Source organism: Balaenoptera musculus, chromosome 9 (assembly GCF_009873245.2).
Source record: "Balaenoptera musculus isolate JJ_BM4_2016_0621 chromosome 9, mBalMus1.pri.v3, whole genome shotgun sequence".
In the NCBI taxonomy this organism is placed as follows: Eukaryota; Metazoa; Chordata; class Mammalia; order Artiodactyla; family Balaenopteridae; genus Balaenoptera; species Balaenoptera musculus.
Genome location: NC_045793.1, coordinates 6,302,511 through 6,326,815, shown reverse-complemented (window position 1 = coordinate 6,326,815; position 24,305 = coordinate 6,302,511). Strand labels below are relative to the sequence as shown.

The 24,305-nt window shown below is 62.4% G+C and overlaps 3 protein-coding genes across 8 annotated transcripts in view; 2 read left to right on the top strand and 1 right to left on the bottom strand.

Moving 5' to 3' along the window:
- Positions 1 to 4: 4 nt before the first annotated feature.
- ASIC3 (acid sensing ion channel subunit 3) lies at positions 5 to 3,822 on the top strand. The gene is made up of 11 exons (XM_036864236.1): positions 5 to 564; positions 1,317 to 1,467; positions 1,668 to 1,795; positions 1,952 to 2,153; positions 2,247 to 2,303; positions 2,406 to 2,553; positions 2,841 to 2,932; positions 3,048 to 3,127; positions 3,229 to 3,300; positions 3,495 to 3,553; positions 3,672 to 3,822. The coding sequence occupies exons 1-11, from the start codon at positions 31 to 33 to the stop codon at positions 3,748 to 3,750; spliced, it is 1,602 nt and encodes a 533-aa protein (XP_036720131.1). The 5' UTR covers positions 5 to 30; the 3' UTR covers positions 3,751 to 3,822.
- A 1,110-nt stretch (positions 3,823 to 4,932) lies between these two features.
- On the bottom strand, positions 4,933 to 8,990 carry CDK5 (cyclin dependent kinase 5). Of its 2 annotated transcripts, XM_036864229.1 has the most exons (12): positions 8,859 to 8,990; positions 8,113 to 8,201; positions 7,954 to 8,021; positions 7,761 to 7,821; positions 7,606 to 7,662; positions 6,805 to 6,900; positions 6,594 to 6,668; positions 6,359 to 6,455; positions 6,116 to 6,185; positions 5,512 to 5,572; positions 5,319 to 5,399; positions 4,933 to 5,212 (listed from the first exon to the last, which is right to left on the bottom strand). In XM_036864229.1, exons 1-12 carry the CDS (start codon positions 8,893 to 8,895, stop codon positions 5,126 to 5,128), a joined length of 879 nt encoding a protein of 292 aa, XP_036720124.1. In that variant the 5' UTR covers positions 8,896 to 8,990; the 3' UTR covers positions 4,933 to 5,125. The 2 variants fall into 2 exon arrangements, with proteins under 2 accessions (XP_036720124.1, XP_036720125.1); XM_036864230.1 differs by lacking the exon at positions 6,594 to 6,668.
- A 396-nt stretch (positions 8,991 to 9,386) lies between these two features.
- SLC4A2 (solute carrier family 4 member 2) overlaps positions 9,387 to 24,305 on the top strand; it is a 17,787-nt gene continuing 2,868 nt past the window's right edge. The window contains exons 1-16 of one of the 5 annotated variants that reach the window (XM_036864199.1): positions 9,387 to 9,473; positions 13,178 to 13,291; positions 14,975 to 15,143; positions 15,304 to 15,545; positions 15,626 to 15,744; positions 17,294 to 17,526; positions 17,626 to 17,768; positions 19,566 to 19,746; positions 21,088 to 21,223; positions 21,314 to 21,479; positions 21,618 to 21,732; positions 21,854 to 22,038; positions 22,171 to 22,396; positions 22,546 to 22,761; positions 22,844 to 22,992; positions 23,138 to 23,332. In XM_036864199.1, the coding sequence (XP_036720094.1) occupies positions 13,241 to 13,291; positions 14,975 to 15,143; positions 15,304 to 15,545; positions 15,626 to 15,744; positions 17,294 to 17,526; positions 17,626 to 17,768; positions 19,566 to 19,746; positions 21,088 to 21,223; positions 21,314 to 21,479; positions 21,618 to 21,732; positions 21,854 to 22,038; positions 22,171 to 22,396; positions 22,546 to 22,761; positions 22,844 to 22,992; positions 23,138 to 23,332 (2,526 nt within the window). In that variant the 5' untranslated portion in view covers positions 9,387 to 9,473; positions 13,178 to 13,240. Of the gene's footprint in view, positions 9,474 to 10,712; positions 10,905 to 11,070; positions 11,090 to 13,177; positions 13,292 to 13,888; positions 13,929 to 14,974; positions 15,144 to 15,303; positions 15,546 to 15,625; positions 15,745 to 17,293; positions 17,527 to 17,625; positions 17,769 to 19,565; positions 19,747 to 21,087; positions 21,224 to 21,313; positions 21,480 to 21,617; positions 21,733 to 21,853; positions 22,039 to 22,170; positions 22,397 to 22,545; positions 22,762 to 22,843; positions 22,993 to 23,137; positions 23,333 to 24,305 lie in introns of those variants that run through there. The other 4 variants (XM_036864197.1, XM_036864202.1, XM_036864200.1 and 1 more) reach the window with 4 other exon arrangements.

Genomic DNA, 24,305 nt, shown 5'->3' with positions numbered 1-24,305 from the left:
TTGGTCCCCCCCGCGCCCCGGGCTCCGGCCATGAAGCCCCACTCAGGGCCGGAGGAGGCCCAGCCGCCGGCCTCAGACATCCGCGTGTTCGCCAGCAGCTGCTCGATGCACGGCCTGGGCCACGTCTTCGGCCCGGGGGGCCCGATGGCACGCCGGGGGCTGTGGACCGCAGCCGTGCTCCTGGCACTGGCCACCCTCCTCTACCAGGTGGCTGGGAGGGTGCGCTACTACGGGGAGTTCCACCACGAGACGGCCCTGGAGGAGCGTGAGAGCCGCCGGCTCACCTTCCCGGCCGTCACCCTGTGCAACATCAACCCGCTGCGCCGCTCACGCCTCACGCCCAATGACCTGCACTGGGCCGGGCCCGCGCTGCTGGGCCTGGAGCCCGCCGAGCACGCCGCCTATCTGCGTGCCCTGGGCCGGCCCCCCGCGCCGCCCGGCTTCATGCCCAGCCCCACCTTCGACGTGGCCCGGCTCTACGCCCGGGCCGGGCACGCCCTCGAGGACATGCTGCTGGCCTGCCGCTACCGAGGCTGGCCGTGCGGGCCCGAGAACTTCACCACGGTGAGCCGGCCGCCCGATCCGTCCAGCCGGGGGCCCGGGAGCGCCAGGCGGTCCCTGCCGGGCCTGGCCGGCCCACACTCCCCCAGAGCCAGGGAAGCTTAACAGCCGTGCTGGGGGATCCTTTCCTCCCCCACCCCACCAGTGCCTTTCTGTTCAGCCAGGAAGCTGTCCTCCTCGGGCCCCTCCCTGCTGCTCAGCCGGACTGCAGCGTACAAGGTCACGCCTCCCAGCCAGGGGCACCCACCCAGGCTGGCTCTGGGCCCAAGGTCCGGTCTGTGGAGAGCCTGCTCCTGGGGCGTGGGGGGATCTGGTGTTCTAGGGCAGGAGACCCTCCTCTCTGCCAGGGGGAGGGGGCTGCTTTCCCCGCTGCCTCTTCCACATTCCGCCAGACCTGAAGGAGGGCAGCTGGGCCCCTCTTCCTTTTATGCCAGTCTCCAAAGAAACACTCGCCCTGCAGGCTGTGCCCTGGGCTGGGGGTGGAGGTGGGAGTGAGGAACTGGAGGGCCCAAGCCTGTCCTTTCCTGTGGGAAAGGGGCAGGGTTAGCTGGTCACAGTCAGTGAGGGTCCAGCTACATGTGCCGGTTGAGGGAGGGTCTGGTGGCGTTAAGATGTGGGCCTCAGTGTTCAAAGAAGAGACCCAAATAGAGGATGGGGAGGGAGGGGTCCCACGGTCCTCGCACTGGCCCAGGGGAAAGGGCTGGCTGAGCTCCTGGTTCCCTGGCGAGGCCTGTCCCCTGTCTGCCCTCCCCCAGGTCTTCACCCGCATGGGGCAGTGCTACACCTTTAACTCCGGCGCCGAAGGGGCAGAGCTGCTCACCACTCCCAAGGGCGGCGCGGGCAACGGGCTGCAGGTCATGCTGGACGTGCAGCAGGATGAGTATCTGCCCATGTGGAGGGATACGGGTACGGGGCGCACGGGTGAGGCCGGGGAGTGGCAGAGGCGGTGCAGAAGGCCCCGGGAAGGAGTGGAGGTGCCGGGAGGGCCCCAGGCCTGTCCTTTCCTGTGGGAAGTGGGTGGGTTTAGCCGGTCACAGCCCTGGGGAGAGGGGGCTGCAGGAGGGGCCTCTTGGGACTCAGGCCTCAGGGTCCCCCCTTCCCTGCAGAGGAGACGCCGTTTGAGGTGGGGATCCGAGTGCAGATCCACAGCCAGGAGGAGCCGCCACTCATTGACCAGCTGGGCTTCGGGGCGGCCCCTGGCTACCAGACTTTTGTGTCCTGCCAGAAGCAGCAAGCATCCTCTCTGGTGCCTCCAAAACCAGGCTCCGACTCCCTCCTCAGCCCACACCCCTCAGACCCCAACCCCAGCTCCTCAGACCTGTCCCAGTGATGTCGCATTCTACCCAGGCCCCCACTTCTCCCAGAGCCTCCTTAACCTGTCCGCCTACAGCTGAGCTTCCTGCCGCCACCCTGGGGTGACTGCAGCTCTGTCTCTCTGGACCCTGACTTTGAGCCAGAACCCTCTGGTCCTCTGGGTGCCCCCAGTCCCAGCCCAGGCCCCAGCCCTCCCTATAGTCTAATAGGGTGTCGCCTGGCCTGCGAGAGCCGCTATGTGGCTCGGAAGTGCGGCTGCCGAATGATGCATATGCCAGGTAAGGGGCTGGGGGCAGCGGAGGAGGGGGTCCGAGGAGGCGGGGAGGCCTGGGGGGGCCGCTCCTGAAGCTGTCTCCTCCGCCCCCGTGCAGGCGGCACGCCGGTGTGCAGCCCCCACCAGTACAAGGACTGCGCCCACCCGGCGCTGGGTAAGGGGCAAGCCTCTCCCGCATCCCGCCCCCACCCCGCTCCACCCGCGACCCCGACCCCGCGGGGCGGGCGGCCCTGACCCAGGCGCCTGTGGCCCGCAGACGCCATGCTGCGGAAGGACGCGTGCACCTGCCCCAACCCGTGCGCCAGCACGCGCTACGCCAAGGAGCTCTCCATGGTGCGGATGCCGAGCCGCGCCGCCGCCCGCTACCTGGCCCGGAAACACAACCGCAGCGAGGCCTACATCGTGTGAGCCCCGCAGGGGGCCGGGGGCGAGGCGAGCGCCGAGCCTCCGGGCTGAGCCTCCGTGCGCAGCGCCCAGGGATGGGACACCAAGCTACACATCATTAGCGGGCTCGGGGACTCTGGGCAAGCTGCTTAACCTTTCTGACGCCGGCTCTTCCGAAAATGGGGACGGTGACGCCCCTCCCCAGGGCTCAGGAAAGGACTCAGAGACCAGAGAATGGGGCACCTGTTCCTGCCAGCAGCTGGCACTAGGGGCGTCCGGCGAACACTCTTGGCCTCTCTTCCTCCAGGGAGAATGTGCTGATGCTGGACATCTTCTTTGAGGCCCTCAACTACGAGACGGTGGAGCAGAAGAAGGCCTACGAAATGTCGGAGCTGCTCGGTGCGTGCGTGTGCGTGTGCGTGTGTGTGTGCACGCGCGTGCAGGCAACCTGCGGCCTGGGGAGCTGCGGGCAGAGCGGGTAGCAGTGAGCTGACAGGTGACCCGGTCTCCACAGGTGACATTGGGGGCCAGATGGGGCTGTTCGTCGGCGCCAGCCTGCTCACGGTCCTGGAGATCTTGGACTACCTCTGTGAGGTGGGTGGGCCTGGGCTCCAGCCGTGGGAGGGGGGCAGAGCCAAGCCACAGGATCCAGGGGGCAGGTATGCGCTGGCCACCTGCAGCACTGCTTCCCCCAGGTGTTCTGGGACAGAGTCCTGGGATACTTCTGGAACCGAAAGCGCTCCCAAAGGCACTCCAGCGCCAACCTGGTAATAGCACTTCCTCCTCCCCTGCCGTCTCCACTGCGGGTGCTCAGCCCCTCCTCCTAAGTGTAGAACGCCCCCCCCACCCAGCTGAGAAAAGTGATGGGGGAGGGGCGTGCAGTGACCTTGGCTGGTCCCTGGGAGGGAGGATCCCCGCCGCCACCCCCCCCCAACCTCTGACCCTCTCCCTCCTCTCACAGCTTCAGGAAGGGCTGGGCAGCCATCAAACCCCAGTTCCCCACCTCAGCCTGGGCCCCAGGTAACAAGAAAGGGCCCCCTAAGGTCAAGGGAGATGGGGCAGGTCCAGTCCAGAGGGCAGGGGCAGGGCAGTGGGCGAGAGGCCTCCTGTCCCAGGGCCGTGGTCCGTGTCTCCCCAGGCCTCCCACCCCTCCCTGTGCCGTCACCAAGACGCTCTCTTCCTCTCAACGCACCTGCTACCTCGTCACCCGGCTCTAGATGGGGCGTCTGTGTCTTCAGGGCCACACCCTGACATCCCGGACGTGGCCAGCCCGCACGTGTCTTTGCCACCTTCACCCCAAATAAAGTTCTAGTGCCTCAGCCTCAGCTGTTCCACTTACAGGCAGACCAGCCAGGCCACAGTCAGCCCTACTCGGGCACAAGAAGGCCTCTGTCAGCCATCACCCAGCACACGTGATGTCTGAAATGTTAACCTCCAGAAATCTCTCTACGAGAGAAGAATAGTAAGCGGGCATCGGTCACTTGAACCTCAGTGTGAATGAGTTTGTCAAACCGACATCTGAGAGTGAACGGAGCCCAAAGCCCGGCGTGAAGGCAGAGGAGGCGGTGGTAGGACAGCCGCGCTTGGGGTCCGATCAGGGAAGGGCTGGCAGAAGTCTCTGATCCAGAGCCCGGCAAGAAGCGGCGGAGCAGGTGGGGAGAAGCTGGCGGGGCTAGCCCGCGTCCAGGAACACAAGCTGCTGTCCTGTCTTAGGCGTTCGTGACTTTTTCTCACACTTGGGACCGAGTGTCAGCCTGCCCGCCCCGCACAGGAACCGCTCCTGCTTCCGCAGCCGCTGCACGAGAGCTGCAGGCCCCAGCTTGCGGGGGGAGCCCAGGCCCTCCCTTCCCACCTCTGCCAGTAAGCACACGCCCAGGCCCGCTTTCTCGGCTCCCTCGCGGCACCCTAAATACGGGAAAATGACAAATAAGGGAGCCGGGGAGGGGGTGTTCCCAACCACCGCTTTGGGTGCCTCCCGTCCCAGCCTGAGGGCCTGGGTGTGGGGGGCACGAGGAGGGAGGAGGCAGGGTGGGTACACGTGGGACAGGAACCATAAGGAAAGGCCCGGCTCTTTTCCCCCCATTCTGGTGGAAGCCCGTCCTTGCTCTCAGACACTGGGAGCCTAACGCCTCCTGGGCAGAGAAAGGGAAGGGCACGAGCGCATACGCACACGTGTGGTGGCAGCGCCGCCCCTGGTGCAGACCTAAGGGTAAAGGTCATAGCCTCCGACCCCCAGCCTCCGGCCACTTAGAGTAGCAGAGCCAGGGCCGGACAGTTGGGTTGTGTTGGAGCTGGAAGCAGGGCTGCAGAGGGTGGTGAAGCGAAACAGAGCCTCAGGCCCCCCCAGCACCACGCCCCCCCCCGCCCCCAGAGCCACTTTACCACCACATCAGCCAGAGTGTGGGAAAGGAGCCAATTTATGAAATTAAATAAAGTCCACGGAGGGAGTGAAGAACACGGGTTAGGGCACCTCCACCCTGGCTGGGCCCAGCACAGCTGGAGCTTGGCACACCGTGCATCCTGCCTTTCCTCCCCTCCCCAGAGGGGGCTTAAATAGGCCAGGCCCCAGCCTGGCCGCCGGGGGCCTGGAGCCTAAGGGGGGCAGAAGTCGGAGAAGTAGGGGTGCTGCAGGGCCTCCTCTGCCGAGATGCGCTGGACGGGGTTACACTTCAGGAGGTTCTGGGTGCACAGAAGGCGAGGCAGGTTCACGCCCAGAGCCCCGCGCTCCCCGGGTGCCTCCCGACAAGTGCCCCGGCCCCAGCCCCCGTACCCTGCCCTTGGTCACCTGCAGCAGGTCCCTCCCTGTGGCATTGAGCTTGGGCACGACGTTCACCAGGGACGTTGTGGCTGGGTACATCGGGTAGGGCTGTGGGGGGCAGGGTGAGTCAGCCAGGGGTGCGGGGGGGTGTGGAGGCTGCTAGGCCAGGAACTAAGGGGGGCCACTGATGAACCACCCATGAGCCCATTACCCGTCACACCTTATAGTCTGGCAGCTTGGTCATGGCGGGCCACTGCTCCTCGGTCGGTGTCCCCAGCAGCGTGTCCACGGGGTCAAGGATCACTCAGGTGGAAAGGGGCAGGTGAGGGGCTCTTCCCCTGGGGAAGGGGGATTCCTCATACCCACCCCTGCCCTCCTCACTTTATCCCCCAGCTCACGACAGAAGGCGGCCCCTGGCCCATGCGACCCTCATACACAGTCCCAGCTGCGTGCTGTTTTCTGCAGGCCAGGTGCTTCAGAGCCGTTAACGACTTTGACCTAAACCCTGAGGTCCGTGGTCCTGATGAAGCGGTCAGCGCTCCGCCACTCTCACTAATCGTCCCCCTGCTCCTTTCGGCTCCTTCAGCCTAAGGACTTGGCTCTCAGTTGGAGGAGTGAGTCTTCCTTGCCTACAGGCTGCACGCTCTCCAGCTGGCGGCGGGCACCTGCCCCGTGACAACCAGGGCGCCCACCACCCTCTGCCCTCAGGAGAAGCCCTGAGGCGCCCCCAGGCCTAGCCCAGCCCACCGCCACCCTCCCTGCCTGCACTCTGAGCTCCAGATCCCCTCCCAGAGGGCTTGAGGTGAAGGGAGATGGAAGAATATCGGAAGATCCTCTTCAGCTGGTCATCTACGTCGTTGCCGGGAAACAGGGGCCGCCCCGCGTTGGCCAGCTCTGGGAGAGAGGCGGTGGGGGGGGTGACAGGCAAAGAAGCCCTCCCTCCCACAGCCCTGCTGTGCCTCCTCCCCACCCAGGGGCCCCACTCCCTTCCCCAGAGGGGCCCCTCCAGACCCTCTCTGTCCACTCAAACGGGAGACGGAGTGCCCCTGCAGACCGCGGCGTGGCACCTGCGAAGATGCAGCCCGCCGACCACATGTCAATGGACGTGGAGTACAGCTTGGCCCCAAAGAGGACATCCGGCGGGCGGTACCACAGCGTGACCACCTGGAGAAGACCCCGCCGCAGGGACCCCCAGTTAGAGGGCTGGGGAGGAGAGCGCTCAGAGAGGAGTCCGGAGGAGGAGCTGAGGGATGCTGGCTGGGGGCTCCCTCCCTCACCCCCACTTCCCGCCCCGCAGCTCACCTCAGCTGAGTAACAGCGAACAGGGATCCCAAAGGCACGAGCCAAACCGAAATCAGCCAATTTCAGCTCCCCATTCTGAGGGGGAGGGGGAGGGGCACGGAGAGGGGCTCTTCCACAGTCTGAGGGCAGGCCCCCCGCTCCCGCCTTCCCGTCCAGCTCCCCTCGTCCCACGCCAGCCTCCCTGAGGTCCCGCCCTCTCCCCCAGAGGTACCCTGTTTATGAGCAGGTTCTGAGGCTTCAGGTCCCTGTGTAGCACGTTTCTGCTGTGACAGAATCCCAGGCCTTTCAGCAGCTGGAAGAGGAACGACTGGGGGAGGGGCAGGGAGGAGGTCACCGAACCGTCTGGGTGGGAAGCGGGCCCAACGATGGGTCACGCTCCCCTCTGCTTGGCCTTGAAACCCCAGCAGTCTTTCAGCCCCAAGCTCGGCCCAGCATCACCCCTTCATTATCGAGGACCTACTTCGTTCTTTGCTGGATACTTGAAAGGTGAACGGGGGCCCTGGTCCCCACCTTTCTGGAACTGACAACTTGGTGGGCCTTCCTACCTCCGCAGCCCACAATGATCTCTCCCCTACCTGGCCTTATCATAACCGTCTGAACGGTTATGATGAGGCCAGGTAGGGGAGAGATCATAACCGAACATCATAACCAACAATGCATGTACTGTGCTGTCTTATCATTCAGCACTTCTTTGCCCCGGAACCCGGGCCTAGAACAGTGCCTGGCACACTGCAGAGCATTCAGTACGTATTTGCTGAATGAATGAATCTCTCTGAACCTCATTTTCCCGCCTCTCAAATGTAAATCCTATCACTGACGTCAGAGTGTTCCTTTCAGGTCAAAACGATCACATGAAAGTGATTTTGCTAAGATGGAAGCTCTCGGAGGCAGAACCAGGGTTTTCTCCTCCCCTCGTGCCCCGAGTGTCCCCGTGCAGGGCCTGAGAGCACGTCCACTGAATCCGGACGCCAACCCCGGCCTCAGTGAGCTCCCAGGAAACCAGTGTCCTCACCTTCACAATTTCAGGATCTAGGTCACCATTGCAGCTGTCGAAATACTTCTTAAGGTCCTTAAAAAGGGATGGGGGTGGGGGATGGGATAGAGTGTAACCTCAGTCTGGGCCCCTATATCCTCCCAAGGCTACTGTCCCTCAAGTCCCCCTCTCACCTGGTCACAGAACTCAAAAACCAAAGTCAGCTTCTTGTCGCTGTGGAGGACGTCGTGGAGCCTAGGGAGAAGCGAGTGCTCAGCCAGGCAGGCCCCCAAGTCTGCACCTACTGCCCCAGTATCAGCCCAGCCCATCTCGGAAGCCCCCACCACCGGACCACACAGGCAAGGAGGACCCCACCCATCTACACACCTGACAATGTTTTTGTGCTTCAGCTCCTTGAGGAGGCAGATTTCCCGAAGGGCAGAACTCGGCACTCCCTACACATTGGAGGGGGCCAGGTGCGCCACAGTCACACCCCACCCAGCCTAGGCCCTCAACCCCTCCCTGGCCCCAATGCCCCAGTCCTACCTCATCATCATCATCCAGCCTCACCCGTTTCAGAGCCACGATCTCATGAGTCTCCCGGTTTTTGGCCTTGAACACTGTTCCATAGGTGCCTAGAGGAAGGAGGTCAGGACTGAGGGAAAGGATGGGGCACCCTTCCCCAACCCAGGAGGTCCCTGCCGGGAGAGCAAGCAGCGTGGGAGTGTGTTACTTCTGATGCCTGGAGGAGTGGGGGAAGAGATTCAGGGTGAAGGCTCGGCATGGAAGAGCTTTGTGAGTAGGGATGTGGCAGAGAGGAGCCTGCAGATGGCTCAGGGGTGTCTGCAACAGGGAGAGGCTGCAGCTGCTGGGTGAGGAGGTCTGTAATAAAGGCCGAGCTTCTGGAGTGTCTGAAAATAGGGAGCGGGGGTCTGGGAGAGGAATGAGGGCCGGCAGGAACGTTGAGGTTGGAGGTCTGCAGCGAGAACTGAGGCTGTGGGGTGGGTGAGGTTCTGCAAGTGGCGCTGAGGATAGGGGTAGGAAATGCAGCACGTGCAGAGGTCGGAGGTGGGTCTACAGGGGTGCTAAGGTTGGGAGGGGGGCGTCTATGGGAAATGCTAACAGGGGGAGGATTGGTGTCTGCAAGGGGTGTTGAGCTCAGGGCCAGGGCTGCAGCCAGTGCTGAGGTTGGAGTCTGGGGGTATTGCTGACGGTACAGCAGGCCGGGCTGCAAGGAATGCTAAAGGGTCTGCAGAAGGAGATCTTGCAGGAACATCTCGTGGTCCGATTACCTTCCCCAATCTTCTCCAGTTTCTCGTATTTCTGCATCGCGGTAGCCGCGCGAGGACCCTTGCGGGCCCTGGGTTCTAAGACTCCGGGCCCGGCGTTGCAGAGGAGGCGGCACTCCAGCCTCCGGTCCTGCCCCGCCCCCCTGCCTGCGCATGGGCTTCTCGGGCTTGTAGTCCTAGGGCGCCAGGTTTCCCAGTAATGCCCGGGGCCTTAGACAGCAAGAAGACTACAACCCCCAGCAGGCTGCGCTCAGGCTCTCTGCAGCACTTGCCTCCCGGGACTCCTGTTCGACCGCGGAGTCAACCCTCGGACTTCAAGTCCCAGGAAGCATCGCGTGTCCGTTTTCCCGGCTCCCCGCCGTCGCGCGCAGCTCCCAGTGTGCCCCGCTAGTGTTATTCGTTTTCAGCGCTTACAACCTTCATTTGAAAAGGACCTCTCCAGGACTACACATTCCAGAAGGCAGCAGGGGTGGGGGTGGGGCGCTTTCTAAGGTTTGGGTTTTGGCGGCCTGCATCCTGAGCCCAGGTGGCCCTGCTCTGCCCCGGTTGATGATATTGAGGTTCCATCGACTCCCTGACAATCTCAGCACGGGTTTCCACCTCTCCCTAGGCCATCTGGTGAGCTCAGGATTGATTGGGGAATGGCTCTGAGCCATATCTTGCTGATGATGACTTCACAGGGACCAGCTGACCGCAGGGCTGGAAAGAGAGGCAGGTGTGCCCCAGTGGAGACTGGATTTACCAAACGCCAGAGACTCCTCTCTCCTGTGAGCCCCGTTTGTCGTCTCGGAGCCCACCCAACTCCAGCCTTTCGCTACACTCTGATATCCCGAGGCAAGCTGGCTGGACACTGGGGAGGGTGTCCCCGCCCCCTGCAGAGCCCGGGCCCACTGGAGTCGGCCAGGGTGTGGCCGAGGGCTGGCAGTTTGGTTACTGTCCTCAACAGACAGAAGGACAGACAGAAGCTACACTTGAAGCAGCCTTGACCTCATCCCTTAAGGAGTTGATTATAGATGTTTCTTGCGGCTTCTCTCTAATTGTCTCATGACTGCATTCTTGAGGGATGTGAACTGGATGATAACTGCCCCAAACAGCACTCCTCAGCGCCGGAACCAAAGTCGGTGCTAAACATTTGTTAATTAACTCGTTTATATGTGAACGTTTTCTGCATACACATTTCAGTGCTTCAGCCGGTGGCAGACTAAAGAAGCGAAACGTATATTCCGTATCTGGAAGAAGTTATAATTTATTAGAAAACCAGAAGTACACACAGAGATCTTTAAATGACAGGTGATGACTATGAATAGGGTTCGAGAAGGGAGGTCACCGCAGGGAATCTCTCCGAGGCAGAATTTCCCCGGTTCGTAAAGTCTAAGTCAGTTCAGGGTAATGGGCATCCACCCCCGCCATCCACCCCTTTCGCGCTCCCCCCGCCTCCCGTCCCCGTCCTCCTGGCAGACAGGGGCTTTCTTGGAGGCACCGGGGATACTGCGGGTGGGAGGCGGGGGACGCCCGCGGCCGCGAGAGAATCTTGACCCCGATGCATTTATATTTCAACTTCCTCCGCCTCGAATCTCCTGATCATCTTTGTGCCTCCTTTTTCCTGCCTGGGATCCCCAGCATGAGGCGGGCCCCTTTCCGCCCAGAGGTGCCTAATGGGGCCCAGAGACGACGTCCCCGGGGCGCCCGTGCGGGGAAGCCCGGGGCGGCAACCTCGCAGGGCCGCGCCGAGGGACTGCCGGGGCGGCCTCCTCGGCGCTGGGCTCCCAGTGCCGCGCCGTGCCTGGGAGCGCGCCTCCGCCCCCGGGTCTCGGCCCCCACTCCGCGCCTCCCAACCCGCTGCGGCGGGGCCGCGCACGGTGCGCCAGGGGGCGCGCACGCAGGGGGCTGGCCTGCCCGTGGCGCGGGGGAAAGTTGAGTTGGGAGAAGTTGGGAGCGACGGGGGCGCGCCCCAAGGTGGGCACGGGGGAGTCGTCGGGAGCGCGCGAGGGCTCCAGAGAAGGGGGAGAGACCCCGAGACCCCTGCAGCACGAAGTCCAGAGGAAGCGGGTAAGCGGAGAGGTGGCGGAGGGGGAGGGCCAGGGCCGCGGAGGGAGGAAGGGAGGGGAAAGGAAAGGGGGGAACTCGGCACTCGGAGCTGGGAGGGAGTGGAAGTGCAGGAAAGGGCGGAGACTGGGGCGCGGGGAAGCGAGGTCTTGGGGAGAAGGATGGGGAGGCGAGAGGAGTGATTGCTGGTAGGAAGCGGGATCCAGGGTCCGCTTCTTCGAGTTCCCTAAAGCGAGGGTGCCGCGCCCCCTGCCACCAGGAGAGGGTACTCTCTGGGAGGCGCCGCCGGCCCTCCCAACTCCTGGGCGGACTCCAAGAAGACACCCCTCCCCTTTGGTCCCCTACTCTATCCTTCAGGCCCGTCCAGGGTGCCCTGCCCAGGAGTTGCCCCAAGCCTCTGCCCCTGATCTCGGGGTTGGGAGGCGGAGCCGGGAAGGGGTTGGCGGGTCAGGTCAGGACAAGGGGTCGGGCAGAAGAGGGAGCAGCTGGGTGGGGATGGGAAAGGGGAGCGCGGAGAGTTCGACCTAGCTCCTGGGGGGCTGGCTTGTCTGGGTGGGGAGCTCTGTGCTGGGTGTGGGGGGCGGCGCCGCCTGAAATCCAGGGTCCACTTTTCCCTCCTCCCTTCGCTCCCCACTCCCGCCAGGCCCACATCGAAGAGCTGTGGAATGTGCGAATTCACCTGGGGGGTGGTTAATGCCCCCCAAGGGGGTCCGGAGTGCTAATCCCTTGGGCAGGGGAGAGTTGCTAATCCTCCGGGCCGGTCGGGGCTGGTCCCCGGAATGTGCCCCCAGCCCGGATTATCGGCACCGATGCTCTGGACAGAGGCTGCTTTGTGTTCTGGGATGGTGGGGGCGGGGGCGAAGGGGGGGGCGGAGGTAAAGGGAGGAGGGGAGGATGGAGGAGCACACTGAGGGCACAGCCTGGAGCGGGGAGTGTGGCACCGGCAGGTGCCGGCACTCCTTCCCAGAGCGGGTTTCCTCCCCCAGCACCCCTCTCCCCCGCACCAGACTTGCCCTGGCGGAGGGCCTGCTAGGGGGAGGTGAAGAGGGCAGTCAGCTGAGTTGGAAGACCGGCCAGGAATGTGTTGCTCCAGGCTCCCCACCCTGGACTGACCCCCAGACCTACATTGTTTGACCCTGCACTGACCTGTCTTACCCCCGAGTTGGCCCTAAATCCGGTAACCCCAACCCCCCAGTGACACACTGGGGAGCTTCGGTACTTTTGCCATCTCAGAGCCTTGGGTGTCCCCAGCACTGCCCCCACTAGGAATAGGTACCCCAGTTGGCACTGGTCAGGTTCCCTAACCGCAGCTCTTTTGCTGCCCTCCCCCCACGCAGTGTCCTCCCCAGACACCCCTACAGTCAGAGTCAGGAGGGCGTCAGCCCTGCCACTCAGATTTTCCTGGCCTCAGGCTTGGGGAGGGGAGGGATCGGGACTGCTCCTGAGGGCAGAACCTCAGAGTTTCTGTGCCCACCCTCCTTCTGGTCGTCACGTGCCCCTCCCCCATTATAAAGCCGTGCCGGGTCTGCCTGCGAGCCTCCCTTCCTCCCTCCCACTGAGTGAGTGGAGTTGGGCTCCTGCCCCTCCCCCAGGGAGCCTCCCCCCCCCCCCCCCCCGGCCACACTTCGGGGCTGGGCTTTTTTCAGAGGAGGGGGCACATGAACAGCCCCATTGCTTGCTGTTTTGGGCTCTCTCCAGAGCTCTCTTTCTCCCTTCCTTCATCCTCCCGTCGTCTCTGCCTCAAGGGGTGTCTCACTCCCCCCAGCACAGCCCTCTCTGGTCTCAGGCCGCCTCAGCCTGCCGTGCCACCACTGGGCCACCGCTCCCACCGCTCCCGTTTCTGGCTCGGCCTCTCCTCCCTGCTTCCTCTGTCTCCCCTCCCTGATCTCTGCTGCTTTCTCTCCAGCTCTGGGCCTTGACTCCTGTCTGCCTTTTTTTTCCCCCAGCATCTCTCACCCCCAGCTCTCTCCCCCTCACTCCGCTTAGTCCCTTGGCCCTCTGTGGCCTCCTGTGCCTCAGTCCTTGCCTCTGTCTCTCTTTGTTCCTCTCTTTTCTTCCCATAAATAACTCTCTTTGCTCCCCCCACCCTCCAAGGGCCACTCTAAGGCCTTTCATAGTCTGGGAGGATCCTGTGCAACCAGGAGACCCCTCATGGCCAGCGGGCTTCCGTGAAGCCCCTGTGCCCTGCCCTCCCCTGGCTGTGCAATGTTGGGGTGCCCCTGCAGGCCTGGCACCTCTCTCACACAGTGATTGCTCCTCCCCCGCCACCCCCCCAGGTTATGCCGCCGCCTTGTTGCCCTGAAAGCCGCAGCTACAGCGAGAAGGGCTAGGATTTGGCCATGAGCAGCGCCCCCCGGCGCCCCGCCTCGGGCGCAGATTCCTTCCGCACTGTGAGTATTTCCCGCTGCCCCTCTGTCCCTCTCCACCATCACCCCCGGGGCTCTGGCCAGGGTGCGGGTCTGTGTCAAACAGGGGCAGGGGCGTGTGTGTCCGGAGAGGCCTGGGAGGGGAGCCTGTGAGGGACTTGGGAGGGGCACCGCCATCCCTGCTCTGGGCCTTGCGTGGGGCGCTGGGTCTGGGACAGGTATCGGTTGGGGGGTGGGTGTCAGACAGCTTCTGGTCCTAGGGAGGGAGTTGAGGCTGTGTCCTGAAGACCTGGGTGGTTGTTTAGCCTCAGAGAGACAGGAACTTTGGGAAGCCTGGGTCTCTAAGCCAGCGACCCCCCTCTGACTGGGTCTTAGAGGCGGCGCCAGTCTTCTGCAAGGTAGCTCTGGGCAGACCGCTGCACCCCCGGCCCCACGTGCCACTCAGCCCCGCCCCTCCTGGCCCCCACGTGGCCACCGCCCCACGTGTCCCCCTCCCCATCTTCCTGGGAAGGCTAATGATTAACCCCAGTGCCATAATCAGCCCGTTATTGGTCACTTTGGCCCAGCGGGGCACGTGACCAGGAAGAGGCGCCGGCCGGTCCCCTCCCCCTCCCTCCCGAGTTCACCCCTGCCGGCCATGGACTTCCTCCTGCAGCCTCAGGTGCGAGGGGTTCTTGACCCTCCTCCCCCCACCCCGGGCTAGCCCGCGTGCTAATTCTGGTGAGAGTGAGGCCCAGTGCCGTGGGGAGCCGGGCTAGAGCTGCGGAGGTGGGCTGGGGAGAGGCAGACTCTTCACCCCTGCATCTTCTCGTGCCCAGTGTCCCTGCCACCCCCAGCTGCTCGTGACCCCACCTCCAAGACTCTCCAAGGCCCGCCCTTCTTCCCAGCCTACCTCCCCCTTGCTCTTCCTTGCTCTGGTACCCCTGCCCTTGGAGATCTTGATGCCCTTCAAGTCCAGAAGCTCTTGAGCAAATATTTAGCGGTGCCTGGAGCTGAGACGGCCGGCGGGGGGAGGGGGAGGGGTGGGGGGGGCTGGACCAAGGCCGTGGGCTGGGCGGCCGGCTGCTCAGCTAGGCTGAGCTCTCAGAAGCGCCACCACGGTCCCGCGGCTCCTGCAGTATGACTCAGGTGGGAGGAGTGAGGGTGGGGGCAGGGCGGGGCCCGCAGCGGCTGAGGGCCTGGGCTCCGGACTCAGTGCCGGTGGGCTGCCCCCGCTGCCAACGGGGGCCTCTCCTCACAAGGTGGAGCGCTGCATCCCCGTCCGGGAGCTGGGCTCTGGTTTGTTTCAGACCAAGCCCGGGTCAGTTAGCTCCGGCGCCTGCAGAAGTTACTTTTCAGGCTCAGTCGCTGTCCCCGAGCACAGGGGCTGCGTTCACTACTATCAGCCATGTGAACGGCCCAGATCACACACCCGACCTTGACCTGCGGGCTGGACACACAGGATTTCTGCTGAGGCTTCCAGGGCAGACACTTTCCACCTGCCCTAGAACTGACTGGAATGCGCCCAGCCGGGGTCCTGAGAGCCCGGAAGCCGGGGGGCGGGCTGCTGGGGGGGTGGGTGCTGAGTCCCGAGTCCCTGGCACTCGAGGGGAGGGCAGCCGGGGAGGGGGGGGGGGTGTGGTGGTACTGGACTCTGCCGCTAGGCAGGGTGGGGTTTCGAGGAATGACTCCCGTGTGTGCGTTCTCACCGCCCCTTCTTCTCCACAGCCGGAGCCGGAGAGCCTGGGCCCTGCGACGCCTGGCTTCCCTGAGCAGGAGGAGGAGGATGAACTTCACCGCACCCTGGGCGTGGAGCGCTTCGAGGAGATCCTACAGGAGGCCGGGTCCCGAGGAGGGGAGGAGCCGGGCCGAAGCTACGGGGAGGCAGACTTTGAATGTGAGGGGGCTCGGGGAGGCGGGGGCGAGCGGGGGGCAGGGGTGCTCTGGCTGCCAGGATGGAGCCAGGATGGAGTTGGGGGCCTGGGGGGGGCGCTGGGGGCCGGCCAGCTGAGCGGGGAGCCGTGCCCGCCGGCAGCCAAGCGCCCTCCTCCCTGCAGACCACCGGCAGTCCTCCCACCACATCCACCACCCGCTGTCCACCCACCTGCCTCCCGACGCCAGGCGCCGAAAGGTACCCCAGGGCCCAGGACGGAAGCCGCGCAGGCGCCCTGGAACCTCCCCGACTGGGGAGACCCCCACCATCGAGGAGGGCGAGGAAGAGGAAGATGAGACCAGTGAGGCCGAGGGGGCCCGGGCACTCACCCAGCCGTCCCCTGCGTCCACACCCTCTTCCGTGCAGGTGAGCGGGGGCAGGGCTCCTGGGGATGTCTGCAGGACCCCTGGCCTGGCCTCACCTGCTCACACGGGCCCCTGTTCTAGTTCTTTCTCCAGGAGGATGAAGGTGCGGACCGGAAGGCGGAAACGACCAGTCCGTCTCCCCCTCCAATGCTGCCCCACCACGAGGCAGCTCCCCGGGCCACCAAAGGGGCCCAGACTGGGTAAGTGTCCCCGAACAGGGACCTCCCGTGCCGGCACCAGCGAGCTGAGGTGGGGAAAAAAGCAAGAGCCTTGAGGTCCTCAGACAGGTTCAGAAATCCCAGTCCTGCCACTGCGATTTGACTTTGGACGAGTCACAGTGTCTCTGAGCCTGTTTTCCCATGTATAAACCAAGAATAATAGAACTTTTCTCACAGGGTGGTAGCAGGGATTAAAGGGTGGTGTGAACGGAAGTTGAAGTATGGGTCAGCCTGGCACGGGAGAGATGTGTGGTCTAAGCCGCCTCCTCCCACCCCCTGCCACCCCCCCGCCCATGGCTTCAGGTGGAACGGCATCAAACCCCGGATCAGGGACCGGACGGGTGACCTCCAAGCACCCCCGGGACCCCAAGGGTGTGAGAGGAGTAGGAGACCCCCCCTTGCTCTTGGGGAGCTGCCAGTCCCCCCTGGTTGTGGTCTCATGAAATGGTATCAGAACAAGTCACTGTGCCAGACGACCTGGTTCAGGTGTAGTGTCGGTACCAGTAGGTGATTGGAGTTGGGTTGTTAGCCAGAGAAGCCTTCCTGGAAGAAATCACTTTGAACTAGGTCTCAAGGTCACTACTGTCACCTCCCTGTTGGTTTCTGGGTGCCAGGCAGTGCGAAGGACCTGGGGAAGTGAAGGGCGAGTTGCCCCTCCAGGGCGGCACAGACTGGCTGGGGAGATAGGACAGTGTGGATGGAGCTGGGTCCACGTTGGCCGTCTGCACTGGGGGCGCAGGCCTGCAGGTGGCTGGACGGCCAGGAGGAGGTGGCAGAGCCCCAGAGAGAGCACGGCGTTGGAAAAGTGGGTCAGATTTGTGGGCAGGAGTGCGAGCAGAAGCGAGGGCACGGAAGGTAGGTGTAGGTGGAGAAAGCCTGGCAGAGGAGGGACTGGTCATGGGCAGGGGATGGGGGCTTGGAGCTGTGGGAGGTGAGATGCCGGGAGAACGGTTAGGAATGGTGCGGCAGGGACAGGGACCCACTGGCAGTGGCAGAGAGAAAGGAGGCATCGCAGCTTGGGGGACAGGAGCAGAAGCTGGCATCTGTAAGGGACAGGGGTTCATATCCTCCTTATGACTGTTGGGTAGGGGTGGGGTGTCTACAGTTTCAAAGGCCCATTTCCATGTACTTTACTCCACTTGGTTAGAAACACGGGACCCTGTGAACCTCGAGTCCATTGTTAGGGGTGTGCCTGGGAGGGGAAGCAGGTCCCACTCTGGGTACTTTTCCGACTTCACTCTCCCCACACCTGGGGAGGCTGCCCTCAGCTCCACTTTGCTGCTGAGCTGATGTTCCGGGTGGCTTGTGTGATTGCTTGGGTGGCACAGCCAGTTAGTTAATGGTCAAGCCGGATTTAGATGCGGCAGTGTGCTTCCAGAATCCTCACTCTTTCACATCCGCACCTACCGAGAGTGGGGAGCGAGGAGGGGTGAGGTCCAGCGGGGTCCCCTTCCTGGGTCCCTCCTGTGTGGCTCCCGGCCGAGGGGGAGGGGCCCGCCTTCTCAGGCTCACGGCTGCTTTGTCTGTCCAGAGCCCTGGTGGAAGAGGTGGCGGCCGTGGCAAGTGTCACAGCGGGAGGTGATGACGGGGGTGCCTCTGGGCGCCCCCCGGCCAAAGCGCAGCCTGGGCACCGCAGCTACAATCTGCAGGAGAGGAGACGCATCGGGAGCATGACTGGGGCTGAGCAGGCACTGCTGCCCCGGGTCCCGACGGACGAGAGCGAGGCCCAGACGCTGGCCACGGCCGACCTAGACCTCATGAAGAGTGAGTGCTGGGCCTGGGCCAAGCCCGGAGCTGCTGGGAACGAGGGTGCGGGTAAGAGGAAGGGGCGCTTGACCCTGTCCCTCCACCCCCCGCCCACAGGTCACCGGTTTGAGGACGTTCCTGGGGTACGGCGACACTTGGTGCGGAAGAATGCCAAAGCGTCTGTGCAGAGTGGCCGGGAAGGGCGAGAGCCTGGCCCCACCCCTCGGGCCCGGCCCCGGGCCCCCCACAAGCCCCACGAGGTAATTCTCCGCTTCACGGTCTTCCAGCATCTCCCCATCCGTCTTCTCACCACAGCCCCCGCCCCCTCTCGGACCTGCGGTAATCTCGAGCACCAGGGTTGCCATGTATGGTTTTGAAGGTTGTACACTGCACAAGACTGCGATATACACATCTTCAAACAGTGTTTTGTTTTTTTTTTTAAACAACAGCTCCTGTTTATTTATTTATTTATTTATTTAATTTATTTTTATTTATGGCTGCGTTGGGTCTTCGTTTCTGTGCGAGGGCTTTCTCTAGTTGCGGCAAGTGGGGACCACTCTTCATCGCGGTGCGCGGGCCTCTCACTATCGCGGCCTCTCTTGTTGCGGAGCACAGGCTCCAGACTCGCAGGCTCAGCAATTGTGGCTCACGGGCCTAGTCGCTCCGCGGCATGCGGGATCTTCCCAGACCAGGGCTCGAACCCGTGTCCCCTGCATTGGCAGGCAGATTCTCAACCATTGCGCCACCAGGGAAGCCCCAGTGTTTTTTTTTTTAATTGAAACATAGTTGATACACGATATTATGTTAGCCTCAGGTGTACAACATAACGATTCAACATTTAAACATGTTACCAAACGTGTACTACGGTAAGTCTAGTAGCCGTCTGTCCCCAGTTATTACGGTATTACCTGCTGTTGCTGGTGTGGGCCTCACAGTTTTGGTTCACATCTTAGACAGGTCGGCTTCTCTTTCATGCCCATTTGCTGGCAGCTGGCAGCAAGGTGTTTGAGGACCGTTTGGGCCAGAGGCAGCTCTGTGGAGCAGCGCGTTTCATTTTTCAGAATCCAGTCACCTCTGTGCTCATCCAGCCCTCCCATAACCTGTGAGGATGACGGCCCAGGCGGCATCAGCCATAAATCAGGGGCAGTGAGTGGTCAAGGCCACTCAGTTGCTTAGCGACGTTGCCCACCTTAGACTCCAGGGCTCTGGTCCTGAATCCTGACCCTTGCAGTGGATGTTTTTGGCAACCTTTTTATTGCGGTCGAACAGACACAGTAAAGCACACTCGGGTTGAGCGTACAGCTCTGTGACACTTTGCACGTGTAAATACCTGGCCAACCCTACCTAGATCTAGGACATTTCCCACACTCAGAAAGTTCCTTCAGGCCTCTGCCTAGTCACCACCCTCAGAGGTGACCGCTCTGCGGTCACTCTCAATTAGTTTTGCCAGTTCTTGAATGCATATAAATGAATCCTACAGAATTCCAATGTAGGACTTCCCTGGTGGTCCAGTGGTTAATACTCCTCACTTCCCATGGGTTCGATCCCTGGTCAGGGAAGTTCCGCATGCTGCGTGCCGAGGCCAAAAAAAAAAAAAAAAAAATTCCAGTTTTTGTGTGTGTGTGTGTGTGTGTGTGTTTGTGTGTGTGTGTAGTGACCATTCATCAGACAGTTACTAAGAGTCATATACTGTGCTAAATGTCTTGTATACTTTTTCTTTTAGCCCTCATTAGAGCCCTTTTTTTATTATTATTATTATTGTAGTTCAGTTGCTTTACAATGTTGTGTTAGTTTCAGGTGTACAGCAAAGTGATTCAGTTATACATACATACATATCTATTTTTTTCAGATTCTTTTCCCTTATAGGTTATTATAAAATATTGAGTCTAGATCCCTGTGCTATACGTTAGGTCCCTGTGCTATACACTAGTAATGGGGGTGGTATTACTCCCATTTTACAGACGAGGGACAGTCTCAGATGGGTTAATAACTCGCCCAGCCTCCATGCTTGTGCCCTGTGCCCTCCGTCCTGCCATGCCCTCTCATCTCACCCCAAGGTGTTTGTGGAACTGAATGAGTTGCTGCTGGACAAAAACCAGGAGCCCCAGTGGCGGGAGACGGCGCGCTGGATCAAGTTCGAGGAGGATGTGGAGGAGGAGACGGAGCGCTGGGGGAAGCCCCACGTGGCCTCCCTCTCGTTCCGCAGCCTCCTGGAGCTGCGCCGGACCCTGGCCCACGGTAACCCACACCCCACCCCCTGCCCATCATCGCCCCAGGAGTTCCCCTTGCCCGCCGAGCCCGTTCTCTGAGGACCACATGGTCCCACATTTGTCTTGAGCAACAGGGTGTGTAATGTCACCAGAGCCCAGGAGGGAGCATCTCCTGTCATGATATCACCTCTCACGATGCCTGCCGTTCCTCGGGCTCGGTCACTGGGTGACTGCAGGGCAGGACTGACCCTCTTCTCTTGTCTGGCACCTTCAGCAAGCAGCTTCTCTAAGTGATATTTTCAGATAACGGAAGCTGGTATGTTTTGGATGCTACAATGTTGTCAAACAGTTTTGGTGGAACGCTTTCTGAAATTCTAGAGATTCTGGGGAATGTGACCTAACCTGTAGTAGGGCTGTGTAAACTTGACTGCATGAGCACGGATGCAGGATTCGCGAGCTCTGTGTCTGATGTTCTGCTGTTTGCTTGTTTCCTCCTTCCTGTTGGGGAATCGCGCCCAGTTGCTGTCAGCAGGCCTGCTTCTAAGCAGCTGAGGACTCAGAAACCTGCTGTCAGAATTATTTCCAAACTAGCAGAAACTAACTAGGCTCTGAGTGAGGCTTGAGGGCTTGGGGTAAGCTGCCAGAATGCGGGTGCTTTATCGCCGGGCTTTGCGATCTCGGTTTTGGCTGCTCGGGGGGGACTTCGGTTCTGTTTGTTCTTTAGTTCTGTGTTCCTGTGAGTTGACCTTGACGGAAAAATGACCTGGTGGCTTTTGAAAGGACCTTCATTTCTCTATGAAATGGCAGCTCAGAGCAGTGACGGGGTGGAGAGATCTAGAAACTGTCCTTGAGCAGCTGCTGGACTTGGAGGGGGACATCTTCAGATGGCTCCAGGGCTGCCACGGGGACGAGGCCGCAGACCGGCTGTGTCGTGCTCCAGAGGGCAGAACTAGGACCCTAGAGTGAAGTCAGAGGAGGCAGCTCACTCAGAGGAGGCACTTGGTGGCAGTGGAGAGCAGTCTAGGCCGAGTGGGTGGCCCAGGGCACTTCCTGCTGCGTGCTTCCCGGAAGGGGCATCTGGGCAGGGCCCGGCCCCGGTAGCCTCTCTGATGGCTGGGGTTCCCTGGCCTCTGCTGAGCCCCACAGCATTCCTGCGGGGAGAGGGGGGTTGGAAGAAATGGGTCAGAGAGGCCGTGGGACTTGGGCCTCGGGCAGAGCTGGGCCCTGCTCACTGATTCCTGGGCTGGTGCTCCATCCCTGGGCCACACTTACTTGGCTGCCCTCGCTCCCGCTCTCCCTCCCTCCCTCCCATCCCCGCCCTTGCGTCTTGCCTGGGGATGAGGGCCCCTCCGGGTTGTCCTTATTCCAGGGGCTGTGCTCTTGGACCTGGACCAGCAGACCCTGCCTGGCGTGGCCCACCAGGTGGTGGAGCAGATGGTCATCTCTGACCAGATCAAGGCCGAGGACAGAGCCAACGTGCTGAGGGCCCTGCTGCTGAAACACAGGTGAGGCACCGCCCGCCGCACCCTGCCCGCCCGCCTGTGCCCAGCGCCGGCCGCCGGCCCCTCCTCACCTCCTGCCTGCTGCCCCACCAGCCACCCGAGTGACGAGAAGGACTTCTCCTTTCCCCGCAACATCTCGGCCGGCTCCCTGGGCTCCCTGCTGGGGCATCACCACGGCCAGGGGGCCGAGAGCGACCCCCACGTCACCGAGCCTCTCATTGGAGGCGTTCCCGAGACCCGGCTGGAGGTGGAGCGAGAGGTGAGGGGAGAAAGTGACCCTGCCTGGGTCAGGTCCGGCCGCCACCGCGGCTGCGGGACCACGAGCGAGTCGGGCGGGAACGTGCGGGGCCGGGGGTGGGGGGTGGCCAGGCTGAGCTCTGCTCTCCTGCATCCCCAGCGTGAGCTGCCTCCTCCAGCTCCTCCGGCTGGGATCACCCGCTCCAAGTCCAAGCATGAGCTGAAGCTTCTGGAGAAGATCCCTGAGAACGCCGAGGCTACGGTGGTCCTTGTGGGTATGTGGGGCGAGCTCGGGGGGCAGGGTGCGGGTGGCCGGGCCTGCCTCGGTGGCGCCCCTGTGCTGGGGGCTGGGAGGCGACCGGTGCTCCCGCGCCCATGCCGGCTGCACGCCCCCAGGCTGCGTGGAGTTCCTCTCCCGCCCCACCATGGCCTTTGTGCGGCTGCGGGAGGCAGCGGAGCTGGACGCGGTGCTGGAGGTGCCGGTGCCCGTGCGCTTCCTCTTCCTGCTGCTGGGCCCGAGCAGCGCCAACATGGACTACCACGAGATCGGCCGCTCCATCTCCACCCTCATGTCCGACAAGGTCAGCCGCCCCCCGGCCGGGCCTTGTGCCCCAGAGCCCACTTGGGATGCCCCCACCCAGCTCGCCCAGCCTGGCCCCAGGCCCCCCGGCCCTCGTCCCGTGTCCTCACTAGCCCCGGTCCCGCTCTGGCAGCAATTCCACGAGGCCGCCTACCTGGCAGACGAGCGGGAGGACCTGCTGACGGCCATCAACGCCTTCCTGGACTGCAGCGTGGTGTTGCCGCCCTCGGAGGTGCAGGGCGAGGAGCTGCTGCGATCCGTTGCCCACTTCCAGCGCCAGATGCTCAAGAAGCGAGAGGAGCAGGGCCGGCTGCTGCCCCCGGGGGCCGGGCTGGAGCCCAAGTCAGCCCAAGATAAGGGTACGGGCCAGTGCAGGCCGGGGGCCAGGTCCGGGCTGCCGGCTGGGGGGTTGGGGTTCAGGCTGGAGGGTGGGCTGTTGCACGCGGAGGACAGCGGGACGGGAGGAAGAGGGCTGTGACGGGCGCCCTGATGGAGGCCCGGGTTGCAGCGCTCCTGCAGATGGTAGAGGCGGCAGGTGCGCTGGAAGACGATCCCCTTCGGCGGACAGGCCGGCCTTTTGGGGGCTTGATCCGAGATGTGCGGCGCCGCTATCCCCACTACCTGAGCGACTTCCGAGACGCGCTCGACCCCCAGTGCCTGGCCGCCGTCATCTTCATCTACTTCGCGGCCCTGTCTCCTGCCATCACCTTCGGGGGGCTGCTGGGTAAGGAGAGGCTTCGGGTCGGGGCGGGGAGCGCACGGGTGCCCCCGGCCGCCAGCCCCTGAGCTGGCTCCTGCCGCCCTAGGAGAGAAGACGCATGACCTGATTGGAGTATCGGAGCTGATCATGTCCACGGCAGTCCAGGGCGTGATCTTCTGCCTGCTGGGGGCCCAGCCGCTGCTGGTGATCGGCTTCTCGGGGCCCCTGCTGGTCTTCGAGGAAGCCTTCTTCTCGGTGAGGGGCCACGGGCTACCCGGGCTGGTTCTTCCTGCCCCGCTCAGCTCCCCCTCCTCTTCCCCGAACACTCCCACCCCCCCAACTCCCCGCCACCCTGTTAGCCCGCCCTGGGCTCCGAATCTGACTGCCCACCCCGCCCCAGTTCTGCAGCAGCAACAACCTGGAGTACCTGGTGGGCCGCGTGTGGATTGGCTTCTGGCTGGTGCTGCTGGCCTTGCTCATGGTGGCCCTGGAGGGGAGCTTCCTGGTGCGCTTCGTCTCCCGCTTCACCCAGGAGATCTTCGCCTTCCTCATCTCCCTCATCTTCATCTACGAGACCTTCTACAAGCTGGTTAAGGTGGGTGGGTCCGACGGGACCTGGCCCAGGAGGGGCCAGGCTTTGGGACTGGAGGAAGCCGGGGGCGTCCTGCCCCTTTGTTCTCCGAGCGTGAGGCCCGGCTGCCCCACGGAGCCACAGAACCTAGGCTGGTCCTTCCTCCTGCCCCCACCCCCTCCCCGCCCTCCCTCCCTCCCTGTCACCAACATATACACCAGAGCTTCAGATCAGTCTTAAAGACTCACGTTTTGTTTTGTTTTTTAACTTGCAAATACATTCTTGCAAAAGTAGTACACATGCTTCACAGCATATGAGACATATATTTCACAGTATCTTCTGTGAAATAAATTTTCAAAAATTTAAGATGTGAAAAGGGGGATCCTTATGAGCTTCCTTTGCAATTATTTCATTACCTGTGAGGCTGAATATCTAGGTGGATGACTCACGTATTTTTAATAACGAAGGTAATATGTGCTTTTGTTTTTATTGTTTTTTGAATAACTTTATTTATTTATTTATTTTTGGCCGCACTGGGTCTTTGTTGCTATGCGCGGGCTTTCTCTAGTTGTGGCGAGCGGGGGCTACTCTTCGTTGCAGTGCGCGGGCTTCTCACTGCGGTGACTTCTCTTGTTGCAGAGCACGGGCTCCAGGTGTGTGCGCTTCAGTAGTTGTGGCCCGCGGGCTCTAGAATGCAGGCTCAGTAGTTGTGGCGCACGGGCTTAGTTGCTCCGCGGCATGTGGGATCTTCCCGGACCAGGGCTCAAACCCATGTCCCCTGCATTGGCAGGTGGATTCTTAACCACTGTGCCAGCAGGGAAGTCCCTGTGCTTTTGTTAAAGCGGCGAACGATCCAGAATGTCAAAGGGAAAGGCCTGCAAGATGACAGACAGGGTCACAGTCTGGGCATCAGACCCATGTCTGCGTCTGTGTCAGGATCAGGAGAAGATGTGCCCCCAAGGTCCACCACGCTCCCTGTGTTGCTCCTCCAGGCCTG

Coding starts and splice junctions, on each gene's coding strand:
- ASIC3 (XM_036864236.1), top strand. CDS start 31: ATGAAGCCCCACTCAGGGCCGGAGGAGGCCCAGCCGCCGGCCTCAGAC. Junction 3,301..3,494: donor GGCACTCCAGCGCCAACCTG/GTAATAGCACTT, acceptor CTCCTCTCACAG/CTTCAGGAAGGGCTGGGCAG. Junction 3,554..3,671: donor CACCTCAGCCTGGGCCCCAG/GTAACAAGAAAG, acceptor GTGTCTCCCCAG/GCCTCCCACCCCTCCCTGTG.
- CDK5 (XM_036864229.1), bottom strand. CDS start 8,895: ATGCAGAAATACGAGAAACTGGAGAAGATTGGGGAAG. Junction 6,901..7,605: donor TAGATCCTGAAATTGTGAAG/GTGAGGACACTG, acceptor CCCCTCCCCCAG/TCGTTCCTCTTCCAGCTGCT. Junction 6,186..6,358: donor GGCGGGCTGCATCTTCGCAG/GTGCCACGCCGC, acceptor CCTCTCTCCCAG/AGCTGGCCAACGCGGGGCGG.